General features: G+C 47.4%; 4 protein-coding genes across 4 annotated transcripts; 3 read left to right on the forward strand and 1 right to left on the reverse strand.

The window, feature by feature from the left end:
• Positions 1-1,354: 1,354 nt before the first annotated feature.
• Positions 1,355-5,465, forward strand: AO090003000131 (ABC transporter ATP-binding protein; the record flags this gene model as incomplete). Its single annotated transcript, XM_023234748.1, has 8 exons — positions 1,355-1,428; positions 1,491-2,147; positions 2,224-2,503; positions 2,568-2,714; positions 2,770-3,517; positions 3,570-3,666; positions 3,714-4,322; positions 4,394-5,465. 8 exons carry the CDS (start codon positions 1,355-1,357, stop codon positions 5,463-5,465), a joined length of 3,684 nt encoding a protein of 1,227 aa, XP_023089841.1.
• Positions 5,466-6,007: 542 nt separating this feature from the next.
• Positions 6,008-6,829, reverse strand: alkB (oxidoreductase, 2OG-Fe(II) oxygenase family; the record flags this gene model as incomplete). The annotated part of the gene is made up of 1 exon (XM_001819309.3): positions 6,008-6,829. The coding sequence occupies one exon, from the start codon at positions 6,827-6,829 to the stop codon at positions 6,008-6,010; it is 822 nt and encodes a 273-aa protein (XP_001819361.3).
• A 1,057-nt stretch (positions 6,830-7,886) lies between these two features.
• On the forward strand, positions 7,887-9,092 carry nimX (cyclin-dependent serine/threonine-protein kinase CDC28; the record flags this gene model as incomplete). The annotated part of the gene is made up of 4 exons (XM_001819310.3): positions 7,887-7,923; positions 8,023-8,531; positions 8,592-8,755; positions 8,840-9,092. 4 exons carry the CDS (start codon positions 7,887-7,889, stop codon positions 9,090-9,092), a joined length of 963 nt encoding a protein of 320 aa, XP_001819362.1.
• A 1,504-nt stretch (positions 9,093-10,596) lies between these two features.
• Positions 10,597-13,391, forward strand: AO090003000135 (calpain-like protein; the record flags this gene model as incomplete). The annotated part of the gene is made up of 7 exons (XM_001819311.3): positions 10,597-11,028; positions 11,083-11,269; positions 11,327-11,591; positions 11,646-11,906; positions 11,956-12,061; positions 12,126-12,317; positions 12,384-13,391. The coding sequence occupies 7 exons, from the start codon at positions 10,597-10,599 to the stop codon at positions 13,389-13,391; spliced, it is 2,451 nt and encodes an 816-aa protein (XP_001819363.3).
• Between the last annotated feature and the right edge of the window lie 111 nt (positions 13,392-13,502).

Raw genomic sequence — 13,502 nt, forward strand, 5'->3', positions numbered from 1 at the left:
AGTAAGTGCTCATAAGATATCCGATTATATGGTGGAGTACTTACTACTGGGCAGAAATCAAAACCCGTTGTCTTTTTTCCCGAGACTTATAGCGCCCTGAGTACATACATCGAGTTTTTGCACGAATGCATTGTGAGCAGGGGACCGAGCGATCACAGCGAATCTAGGAAATGAAAAGGATCCTCTAAGTGACTAGTCCTACAGCCTTAGGGAATATGGCGCCGCGTACCTTCCGCTGTCGACAGCGGTTACACTAGCATGGGTCAACAAGCGATCTGATGAAGGGTGCAGGAAGCAGAAGGCAGGAATAAGCTCGTACAGCTCGTGCTTGGCGCTCTAGCAGTCTCCCATGCTCTTCTTTCTGGGAGTTATCCGGAGCGGAGGCGTCAGTCACGGAGTCATCGGTATCCCCCTCCATAAGTGCGGAAGTAATAGAACTTGGAGTGGGAGGCTTCCGGAGGAGCTATGAGTAGTATAATGGAGACTATACGAATAGTCCTAAGAGGGGCAAACATAGGAGTTGGCCTGCTAAGTGAGAATGCATCATTCTATGAAGCCTGGACTTGGTCGGAGTATATAGGAATTGCCTAGGATTGGCTAGTGGGTCGGACTTGCGGGATGCCAAGGACCCGCACTCCGGCGTCCGGCAACGGGCTCTTGGCATCCCGTAAGCCCGTCTAGCGGCCTTAATCATGGTTAATCTTAGAGAGCACAGAGTATATGCTGTAGAATCTTACCATTGTGTCCACATGCCAATTCAGCCACTGTAACACCTTTTTGGTTGGATACGACTATTGGCATGGACACCCCTTATTCCCCTCTAGCCATTTTTTTTTGACTTTCTATGGGGCAAATCAGTTAATCATGCTTAGTGTCCCAGTTAAAGATGGCTGCGTGGATCTGATTCTTACAGATATGTATAAACCTAGGCAGCCCCTGGAACGCTTAGTAGTAGTCTGTACATAAAAATATCAGAGGAACTTCTTTTCATTCTCTATGGTTATACGCTCATAGAAAACGCTTCTTTATCTATTCATATAACTACACCGGTATCTGTCCAGCCATGACCCATTCATCAGCAATGGAGAAACCAGCTGCTGGTTCCTCGAAATCTTCGGTCAAAGATAACCAAAGCCAACATAAAGACATACAAAGCCATTCCACATTCAAAAGTTTTCTGGTATAAAACAAGAACTCCTTTTCAATAGTCACGTATGCCTTGACTGAACATGACTTACAGAGAGTCTTCACATTCGGCCGACCTATCGATTATGTTCTCGGATTGATCAGTTTGCTTGCGTCGGTTGGCTCAGGTGTTGCCTTGGCCCTAGTAAACCTCGTAATAGGCAAGTTCATGACACTTCTCAGTGGTTCCACCTTAGGCACCAGCTTGCCAGACAACTTCATGTCTCGAGTCAGCAAATTCTCGTGAGACTCTATGTCCCTGATATGGAAGAGACTCAGGACTAACAGATACCGTTTATTCGCAGATTATACTTTGTCTACATCGGGATAGCCAGGCTTGGTTGTACCTACATCTACTCCTCGCTCCTCACATACGTAGCCTACCACTTGACTAGAAACATTCGATACAAATACCTTCGTGCGGCCCTCAGTCAAGAAACGGGGTACTTCGATCAAGGGACTGGCGGCTCAATATCAACGCAAGCCACGTCCAATGGCAAGTTAATTCATTCTGGAATATCAGAGAAACTAGGAATCTTCATCCAAGCAATTGCAACGTTCATAGCAGCTTTTATCATTGCGTTTGTCAGTCATTGGAAATTGACATTGATAATTTGCTGCATCGTTCCAGCTCTGATTGCTGTTGGCGGTGGCCTTTCGTTCGTTGATGCTGGATATGAGACGAACATTCTTAAAGTCAACGCGCAGTCAGCTTCGTATGCTGAAAATATTCTCAGTGGTATTCGAGCTGTCCACGCGTTCAGTCTTCGACCCAGGATCACCCACAAGTATGGACAATATCTACAAAGTGTGTTTAAAATTGGGATGAAGAAAAATCCAATTTATGGCCTCATGTTCGGCTCCGAATACTTTATTATATATGCTGGAATGGGTCTAGCATTCTGGCAAGGTATTCACATGCTCGCCCGAGGGAATATCCCAGACATTGGTACTGTCTTCACGTATGTCAGACCTTCTCTCTCTTTCTCCAATTTTGGTCGAACGGGCAACTTATGATCCTCTGCTAACGCACAAAAGTGTCCTTTTTTCCGTGGTTATTGCGGCGAGTACCATTACGGCCATCGCTTCTCATACAGTAACGTTCACACGTGCGGCTAGCGCAGCTGCAGAACTATTTGCTTTGATAGACAGGGAATCTGAGATCAATCCACTCGATGAGTCCGGGGATAAGCCGCAAGATACATATGGTGTGATAAACATCGATAATATTACTTTCAATTATCCCAGCCGTCCAAATGTTTGTGTATTAAAGGACTTTTCCCTTCATGTCCCGGCAGGGAAGGTCACCGCCCTTGTCGTAAGTTTCCTATCTCCTCTTTGTATACAAACCGGAAGTGTGCTAACCCATACGGCAAAACAAGGGCGCTAGTGGGTCTGGAAAAAGTACAATTGTTGGGCTTCTAGAGCGATGGTATAAGCCGTTGGCCGGTTCAATAAAGTTAGATGGGAGAGATATCACGCAGCTGAATCTAAGATGGCTTCGCACAAACGTCCGGCTTGTACAACAGGTAACTAGTAGCCATGGGCAGTAAGCAAATTCATGACACGGCTAATGCTAGTAAGGAACCGGTCCTCTTCAACGGCAGCGTTTTTGATAACATTATGAATGGCCTTATTGGTACACAGTGGGAGACTGCACCATATGAAGAGCAGCGCAAACGTGTGGAAGACGCAGCTAAGCTTGCATTTGCGCACGACTTCATCATGAACCTCCCCAATGGATACGACTCGTCAATTGGTGAAAGAGGGGGTCTTTTATCAGGTGGGCAGAAACAAAGAATCGCTATTGCACGCAGCATTATCTCTGAGCCAAAAATCCTCCTCTTGGATGAAGCTACTAGCGCATTGGATCCACACGCCGAAGGTATAGTGCAGCAGGCTTTAGATCGAGCTTCCAAGAACCGAACGACTATAGTAATTGCGCACAAATTGGCAACTATCCGCAACGCGGACAATATCGTTGTGATGTCAAAAGGGAGAATTGTCGAGCAAGGTCAACATAGCGAGCTAATTACCAGAGGCGGTGCATATGCGAGTCTAGTCAAGGCACAAGATCTATCAGCGGCACGATCGGCAGATGATGAGGAGCAAAGTACTGAAGACGAGATACCTGATAAAGAGTCTGAGCCAGTCCAGTCACTTGCTCGGTATCAAACGGCCGAGGCACAGCAGCTGACAATGCTCCAGCATCGCGAAGATTTTGGACTATACAAAAAGAGCGGCATTCTTCGCAGCATAGCCAAGCTGGTCATCAGAACACCTAAGCTGAAATTCTGGTACTTCCTCACTATAATCTGTTGCGCGGCAGGAGGTAAAATATGCTAATTCTACTATTGTCCATTGAACTGACTAACTCTCTTTAGCTGCCATTTTTCCGGGGCAAGCGCTACTCCTAGCTAATGTTATGGACATATTCTCAGCCCCAAATATGGTTGAACGCGGAAACTTCATTGCTCTAATGTATTTTGTTATGTCGCTTGGCTGTTTCGTTGTTTACTTTTGTCTAGGCTGGGCCACAAATATTATTGCGCAGGTACGGCATCTATCTGCCTTGAACATGACATTTTCACTGACTCGAGTCATCAGACTTTCAACAAGGTCTTCCGCCACGACCTCCTGAATTCCATGCTCAAACAAGATCTCCGGTTTTTCGACCGACCTGAAAACACAGTTGGTGCATTAACGAGTCGGCTTGACTCGCATCCACAAGCGATTTTAGAGCTCATGGGGTTTAACATAGCCCTTGTGGTACTCGCGGCAATCAACGTACTTGCGTCTAGCATACTCTCTCTGGCTATAGCCTGGAAGCTAGGTGTAATGGGTGTCTTTGTCGGGCTACCGCCTATGGTAATAGCAGGTTATGCGCGTATCCGCCTTGAAACCAAGATGGATACGGATATGGGAAAGAGGTTCTCTCAGAGTGCTTCGATGGCATCGGAGGCTGTACTCTCTATCCGAACAGTCTCCTCGCTCGCTATGGAGAAAAATATCTTGAAGAGATATACCAATGAGCTAGACCAAGCGATTCAAACATCGATTCGTCCTTTGTTCAGTATGATGGTGTGGTTCTCCCTGACTCAGTCTATTGAGTATTTCATCCTTGCATTAGGGTTTTGGTATGCTTTCTTCTTATACTCCTCTGTTTTTGTCTTCAGTTCCTGAGTTTTAGACTGACCATGAATTCTAGGTGGGGTTCCAAGTTGATTCATGACGGAGACATCACGTTTTACCAATTTATTGTCTCTTTCATGGGCGTATACTTCTCTGGCCAGGCTGCTGGCCAACTATTCAGCTTCTCAAGCAGTTTCACGAAAGCTAATGAAGCGGCAAACTACTATTTCTGGATAACAAATCTCTCTCCTCTGATCCAAAAAACTAAAGAAAACCGCGACAACGGACCGTCAAACAATTGTCAGGCGATTGATTTTCAGGGCATCCAATTTTCCTATCCTCTAGCACCAGATACCCGGATCCTGAAGGGTGTGTCGTTTAACGTACGTATGCCGTCTGTCACGCCTATCCTTCCGCTTCTATTGCCAGCACACAGAACTAACATTGTTATCACATTCCAGATACGAAAAGGCCAATTTGTAGCTCTAGTAGGTGCCTCCGGCTGCGGTAAAAGTACGATGATCTCGCTGTTAGAACGCTTCTACGACCCAACGCACGGCACCATCAGTGTTGATTCCTCCCCACTGAACAGCATGAACCCAGTTTTATACAGACAACAGGTCGCACTTGTGCAACAGGAGCCGACCTTATTTCCGGGGACCATCTTGGAGAACATCTCGTATGGGCTGGACATTGCACCATCGGAATCAGCTAGTGCTCCAAGCTCCGAGGTCGAAAATGCATGCCGCGCAGCGAATGTATGGGACTTTATCTGCTCGTTGCCGGACGGGCTCCAGACGCCCTGCGGAACCAGTGGTAGCCAGCTTTCTGGTGGACAACGACAGAGGGTTGCGATTGCAAGAGCCTTGATCAGGAACCCTCGGGTAATACTCTTAGATGAGGCGACGAGTGCGCTTGATACAGAATCGGAGAGAGTTGTGCAGGGCGCATTGATGCAAGCTGCGACAAGTGGGGAGAGGATTACAGTTGCTGTCGCCCACCGGCTTTCGACGGTTCGCGAGGCAGACTGTATCTTCGTGTTTTTGGGTGGCAAGATTGTTGAGTGTGGTAGGCATGGTGAGTTGGTTGAGAAAGGTGGTATTTATGCAAAGATGTGTGAGGCGCAGAGCTTGGATTCGGCGGCATAGGCTTTCCTTTATAGTTGATCTTGTATACCCTTTGGATTTTTCTTTTTGACAATTTTGTGTTGATGTTTTGCCTTCATACAGAATGGTGCGAAGCTAATTGTCTCTTTTCGCGTTGATATATGATACAAGCATCATACAGATAACTGTTGATTCCTCAATATTCTGATATTCTCTCCCAAATGGCATATACTATTGGCTTGCGTCTGCGCTATCAAGCTATTCTATAACCAAGGCAAAGCTTCATAAACATCATTCGTACCCAAGTACCTGTGAACGTAACCAGAAGGAATTCGCGAATTCGTTGTCTTTCTATATGCTGTTCGAGGCTGCCGCTTAGAGAAAGCTTTGCAGTGCTACTGAGAACAAGAGTCAATGCTTGATGCCAGACGTATAGTGGTTCATATGTGCGTGTCAAGTGAGTAATTCTCTGGATGTTTACAGTAGAAACTGCTGTGTTAACTCGATTTGTATTTTGGACATTGTTGTGCCAATATGACGCCATGCTTTCTCTTTTCTTTCGTCCATATTCTCGTGACAATAGTTCAAGTGTGGGTATCTGTGACCGTCATTTGCCGAACATTCAGATTGACTCTCTTGCCTGACATCCAACCCTTCCACCTGCCGTACTTCGAAGTATCCGCATCATCAACAGGGCACAATGGCCAATCAGCAAGCCATTCTGGACATGTTCCTGGAACGATCTTGGGCACAGCATGCCATGCAAAGCGTGACGTGCCGTCCATATACACAGCATCCCCGGAGCGAAGTCGAACAATTTCACAGCCTTTTCCATCGTCATGACTGATGAGGAACAGACCATCACAACCAAAACTGATACTGATTAAGCCGACATCACATTCTTCACTGACATCCCGATGAGGACTCAGCGTATCTCCCGGCGAGTAAACATTCAAAATGGCTGCTTGGGCTTCTGTCTGTGGGAATGCCGCATGTAGAACACTTGCAACATCTTCCGGAAATGCTGGCGGGCATTCCGTCGGATACTCTTTGGTAGTCCAATTATACTGACCGCCCAGAGTTGCCCATCGGAGTTTCTTATTTAACATTTGTTGAACAGTCAATGGCTTATGTACGGCTGGATCCTTGGGGTAAACCACACGAGCCGGGTCATCTTCGAAGAATGACAGGACGCCATTGCCTTCTGGGCTATTACCCGCTGACGACGTTGATGTGCCACCTTCAATGGGGGCAATTTCCGTTTCACCAGGATAGGTAATGTTGTAGTGTAGATGAAGATTTGTTTGATGCTCCTTGTTAGACAAGTCTCTATGTAATAAGCGAGACAACAGCTCTACTTGTACCGCCGGGGGGACCAATGACGGGATCATTTGCAAACCTACCATTTGTTAGGAGCCGATTGTGCTATGACTTGACAAAGGCAGTAGGGCATGATGCTGACCAGAGATAGACTGATGCGTATATACTGGGATATCCTTATGGGAAGTATCTTCATCATTTTGGCTTTCTCCATATGCACGGACAAGTTGGTGGAACACCGGCTGCACTTGCTCACCCGGCATCCATTGTGCGAGAGATATGTCACTCGGAAGCTTATCAGGATTTAGAGCTTGAAGATCGATAATCTTATGATCCGAATCTATATCCGATAGCGTGGCTTTTTGGATCTCTTTATAGCGGTGACGGACAGCCTCTGGTGGGCGTTCATGAGCATTGAGTTCTTTAATGTGAGCCATAGCGGGAGATATGTGCAGTTTAATACTCGGTGAATCAGTTCACTGCATTTAACATTAGTCCCAGTATAGTAGTGCGAACTATCTCAAAACCACATAAATCCTCGACTTGCGACCGATAATTACACATGTGAAATTTCGGTGTCTATTGGAAGATATGAGAATCCCTTGTTTGTCTGGAAATGTATTTTATGTATGCATATATACATCCAGAATAAAAACTCAAAAAAAAAAAAAAAAAAAAAAAAAAAAAAAAAAAAAAAAAAAACGTGTGAAGGTACTCACCGCCTTGAGACGCGGGTTTGTTTACCGTTGTTGATATCATTTTGACCGCCTTTGCTCCCCACCACAGAAGGGGCATGAAAAGACTCCAGTGAAGTGACCCATCGATTCGACAACGCAGGTTTTTCGGAATTGGCTAGTCAAAATCCTTAAAAGCTCGAGATTGGAGCTTAGTCGGCGATCAGTCTGCACTTCCCGTAGCTGTTGACTACTGTCCCTTGGACCGACACGCAGCTACCTGACGCCAACCAGAAAACCCGTTATTGTTGTGCTTCTCGCTTCTTCCCCGGGCAACACAACGCTGTCGTTTTGCAGTGCATTTCTGCTTACTGCCCCGCGCTTTGGTGGCCCAGGAGAGACGATTGACTTGAGATCCTTCGCCTAAACCTAGCCTGTAAAACTACTCTTCGGATATCGCGTAGTCACCATGGAGAATTACCAGAAGATCGAGAAAATCGGAGAGGGTAAGGTTCCGAAGAATGGCCTTAGGCTCTGCAACCCTTGACCACCCCTTTTTGAAGAATTGAGGCTCTTCAGTGGCTAACTCGTATCCCTCTCACTAGGAACCTACGGTGTTGTTTACAAGGCCCGTGAGCTCACACATCCTAACCGCATTGTCGCCTTGAAAAAGATTCGGTTGGAGGCAGAAGATGAAGGTGTTCCAAGCACGGCCATCCGTGAGATTTCCTTATTGAAGGAAATGAGCGACCCCAACATTGTACGACTCCTCAATATTGTTCATGCAGATGGCCACAAACTGTACCTCGTTTTTGAGTTCCTGGACCTGGACCTCAAGAAATACATGGAGGCTCTCCCTGTAAGCGAAGGTGGACGTGGCAAAGCACTCCCGGATGGCTCTGGACTAAGCAAGAGTATGGGACTTGGGGAAGCCATGGTCAAGAAATTCATGGCTCAGTTGATTGAGGGAATTCGCTATTGCCACAGCCACCGTATCTTGCATCGAGATCTCAAGCCTCAGAACCTCTTGATCGACCGTGACGGCAACCTGAAACTGGCAGACTTCGGACTAGCAAGAGCTTTCGGTGTTCCATTGAGAACATACACCCATGAGGTATTTATATTGGAAACTAATTGCTATTGTTTTACATTGGCATTAACCCTTCAATCTTAGGTTGTGACATTGTGGTATCGCTCTCCCGAAATTCTCCTGGGTGGACGCCAGTACTCTACTGGTGTTGACATGTGGTCTTGTGGAGCTATCTTTGCAGAGATGTGCACTCGAAAGCCCCTTTTCCCTGGAGATTCCGAAATTGATGAAATCTTCAAGATTTTCCGGTATGTTGACCCACTTGTTGAAGACAAAGAAAAAGAGAGAGGGAAAAAAGACGTCATGGTCTCTGACTGCTCTTTTCTACACAGACTTCTTGGTACACCGGACGAAGTTGCCTGGCCCGGCGTCACCTCCTTCCCCGACTATAAGCCGACCTTCCCCAAGTGGAAGCGAGAAGAAACCCGCGCACTCGTTCCTGGCTTAGAAGAAAACGGTCTTGATCTTCTAGATGCCCTTCTCGAATACGATCCAGCACGGCGTATCTCTGCTAAGCAGGCCTGCATGCATCCATACTTCCAGTACGGTAGCTCTCACTATTCCGGTCGCACCCGCAGGCACTAAGATACGCCTTCATCATGTTTAATGTGTTCGTGGACGGCTGTGGCAGACTCAGAGGCGCTATCCGTATAGCGTAACTGCTGCCTTCTCTCCGAATAGCTTCGACGCTCTTATGTTTTTCTTTTTTCTTTTTTTTAATTGACATCTTCCTTTTCCGACTGGTTTGCGGTTTATTATTAAATGTCTTCTATTCCTTTGTTCAGGGCGTTAATCATGGTGCGATGACCGGCAGGAAAGAGATTAGGTTACTGGATATTGCAAGGAGTGTTGTCTTGATGTATGCATACATACCCATTTATAAATCTTTTATATATTCGTGTAAGTTTCAAGGGGTACAGCAAGAAGGGTCGTAACGGAACTACTCCGTACCACGTGGTGGACCACGGGTTTGGGATGCTTTCTGGTGTGTCCAGCGCGACCCAGGCAATTGGCCAGTAAAAAATAATCCTCGCTCAGCCTCAACGATTCCTTCGCCTTGGCCTAATTTTCTTCTGAAGGCCCGTGTGGATTTCTCTGGGTGGGGAATTCAAGAATTAACTCAAGTGTCACATTCGACATCCCAATGATCCCATCGCTTATCAATATACTAACTAGTCTAGTGACGAATTATGGCCCAATAACATCAATTATTACTGTGCTTTTAGCTCTACTAGATTAACTCCAACGTTTGCTGGTGGATGTTTGCAGAATTGCACAGCCTCCAGATAAATTCTGGCCTGGGCCTGTCGACCAGCCTGACAAGACTCGCCAACATTTCGATCGTCGGCTGTGTTCTTACCTTTGGAAATAACGGAGTCCTTTCCCTGCATATGCACCTGGTATTATTTGCCAGTCATATTACTAGGGCTTTAAGATACGCTTACTCCAGTAAGGCATTAGTGGACATGTTACATTCGAAGATGGAGTTTCGGTAGAGTCCGTTCAGCTGCCATGCTTTGACAAGTACGGCGATACCTCCTATTTTGAGCATGCGAAATGGGGGCCAAATGCAATGCTCGGGATCTCTGTTAGCAAGGGTTGTCAGCCCGTTGACTCAAACGGTCTAGAGAGTGTTCGGCATAAGCGCAGCTTGCATATCATTCGCTTATGGTCCGAATCGCTGAACTAAAGAAGACGAGCTAAACCCTGCCATTGCGTACAAGGCGTTCCAGCTAAATTTTAGACTGCATATCTACCGACATCCCTATTGGCTTACTCGTCATTCTGGATTAAAAGGTGTGTGACGAGAGAGGTCCAGTCCACCAACTTTATCAGTCTGATTCGCTCAGCCTCAGGTATCGACACGAGGTGGCCGCCGGAAGCCTTTGTTTCGAGGCTATCCTTAGATTGCGCCTTGTTTTCTTCCTTTCCTTCTTTTCTTAAATTCCGAGCTGAAAAAGGTCTCGCTTCGACGTATAAAAGCCCCTTAGATGTATCGGTGACCTTCGATGCTGCGACCAAATCTCAAAACCCATCACTACCCCGCTTGACGCCATTAGCCAGCAGGGCCCAGAAGAGCCTCGCAAAAATGGACCACGACGACGACCTCACCGACATGGTTTTCACTCCACCACTCTCAACGCGCTCAGGGGGTCGAAAGCGAAGGGCAAGTCAAACGCCGCAGGAAACCCTGCGACAATTTTGGAACCAGTTCAACTCCAAATTCCCAGGGAGGGTCTATACCGTACTCCCCGACAATCCCTATGCACGTACCAAAGCAGAAAGAGCACCGAAAGGTGTTATTCAGGGACAAGATGCGGGCAAGTCCTATGAGGAAGCTCGAAAGGAATGTCGACGGGCCGTCGATCGCATTGTGAAAGAATGCGAGCGACTGAACCAGAAATATACAGACCCGCATTTCGACATCGAAGTTGATCTCAAGTCAGGAAAGAGGAACTGCCTGGACACGCTCGAGGAGGAAAATATGGAGATGCGCCCAAGGGGTGTGAAGAGAGTGACAGTAAGTTATGCCGTTGCGGTCGAAAAATAGCTGTGATCTGACGAGTGGTTTTAGGAAATCTTTGAGAAGCCACGGTTCTTCGTTAATGGACCAACTGCTTCCGACGTACGCCAGGGTCGCGACGGTGACTGTTGGTTCATGGCTGCCCTCTGCACAATGGGCAATAAACAGGGTTTAATTGAGCAGATTTGCGTAGCCCGGGATGAGAAGATCGGTGTCTATGGATTCGTCTTCTATCGCGGTATGTCATATCCTGTGTCAATCTTTTGCTAATGCAAAAGACACTTACCCTTTCCAGATGGCGAATGGCAACAATGTATCGTGGACGACAAATTATACTTGCGAGCAGCCGACTACGATGAATCAGTCGACGAGCGGCCGATCTGGGACGACATCAATCGGGCTGATACAGAAGAAGAGTACCGCAAGGTCTGGCAGACAGGATCGCGAGCTCTGTACTTTGCTCGGTGTGTAGATGAGAACGAAACCTGGCTGCCATTACTTGAAAAGGCTTATGCAAAAGCCCATGGCGATTTTTCAGCCATCGAAGGTGGTTTTGTGGGGTCAGTGTTGCCGCTACCCATCCAAGGAGTCTATTGGCAACTAACATTGCATAGGGAGGCTATTGAAGACTTAACTGGCGGTGTTACTTCCGAGATCCTGTCGAGCAGCATCCTAGACAAAGATAGGTTCTGGAAGGAAGAGCTTATGAAAGTGAACAAAGAGTTCCTTTTTGGTTGTGGTACTGGCTTGTACTCTAACTGGCTGGACCCGAAGTATCGGGGGCCTCCAAGAGACAGGAAGGGTATATCCGAGAACCATTCATACTCTATTATGGATGCAAAGGAGATCGATGGAGAGCGCTTGCTTCGTCTAAGGTATGTCGATCCAAGAATGCGACAATGCATCACTAGCTGATCAATTCAGGAACCCTTGGGGTAAGAAAGAATGGACTGGCGCATGGAGTGACGGATCAGAGCAATGGACACCCGAGTGGATGGAAAAACTAGGACATAAATTCGGCAACGATGGTGTATGGCTCCTCGGATCTGGGATCCGGTATACTTCAGTATGATTGCTAACAACACATGTCACAGTTCTTCTGGATCTCCTATGATGACCTTCTCAAGAAATATCAGCACTTCGACCGTACCCGTCTGTTTGGACCGGAATGGTCGATCGCACAGCAATGGACTACCGTGAATGTGCCATGGTCTGCCGACTACCACAGCACTAAATTCATGGTGAACGTGACCAAAGCAGGCCCAGTGGTCCTTGTCCTCTCCCAGGTAAGCTCCTGCTCCCAGGCTGCATTTCCACGCATGACTTGGGAGAAACCCCGCTAACCTGAAAAGTTGGACTCGCGCTACTTCAGGGGATTAGCTGGTGAATACGGCTTCGTCCTCAAGTTCCGGGTGCAGAAGGAAGGCGAAGATGACTACATGGTGCGCAGCCAAAGCAGCCACTTGATCTGTCGATCCGTAAACGCAGAAGTGGATCTCGAGCCTGGCCGCTACCATGTACTGATGAAAGTCACGGCGTACAGAAATGGCGAGATGGAATCGACCGAGGAAGCGGTAAGCCGCTTAGCACCGATCAAACGAGAAAAGCTCGTTCAGATCGGTCTCTCGTACGATCTAGCCCACGCCAAAGGCATGGTAGTCGAGACGGAGGATGAGAGGCGAGTACGCGAGGAACTAGAACATCATCGCAAGGCAGCAGAAAGACAGAAACAGATCGAGGCCACCAGGAAGAAGTTGCAAAAAGAATGGATTCGGCAGCAGAAGATGACCGCCCGGAAACAAAGGATGGCTGAGAGGATTTCTGCAAAAGGCCAAAGCAACGCTGTTAGAAACAAAGCTATCGAGCAGATTCTCACGGACGGCCCAGTCCAGTCTCCAGTCGAACTGGGTAACGGTTCAGGTGCTGGCTTTGGTGCGAAGCATACAAGAAACGGCAGCGTACCAATCATCCAGTGCAACGGTGTTCATGTTTCTGAGGCTGAGATCATCGGGAAAAGCCAGTCGGCACAGTCGACTTTAGACTCCACGTACTCCAGTGTCTCATCGTATCATGAAGATCTGGACATGTTGGAGGGATTTGAGTTTGACCCTGACCTTGATATGCCCCCTGAAGAGCCAGCAGAGCCAAAGCCTGCACATTTGACGTCCAATGGCTGTCTTGAGGAGACCAACAGTGACCCTTGGAATGCTGTGTGTGTCGTAGGCTTGCGGGTCTACTCCAAAGATCCGCAGTTGTCACTCGAGGTAGTCCGTTCCGTGTCTAAGAGAGATACGGGTGCCGCGCTCGATATGGACGATCCCCTGAAGAGTGCTTCCTTTAGTCGACTGGAAGCCAACTAATTCTATAATCTTGAACACGTCTCGGTTAATCAAAATTAGGGGCTTTTCTCTGGCGTCTTAGCGACTGATAACAATAGTGTTTTACAAGTACAAGCATCATGGGGATAGAAT

This window comes from Aspergillus oryzae, chromosome 2, assembly GCF_000184455.2.
Source record: "Aspergillus oryzae RIB40 DNA, chromosome 2".
NCBI classification, from domain to species: domain Eukaryota; kingdom Fungi; phylum Ascomycota; class Eurotiomycetes; order Eurotiales; family Aspergillaceae; genus Aspergillus; species Aspergillus oryzae.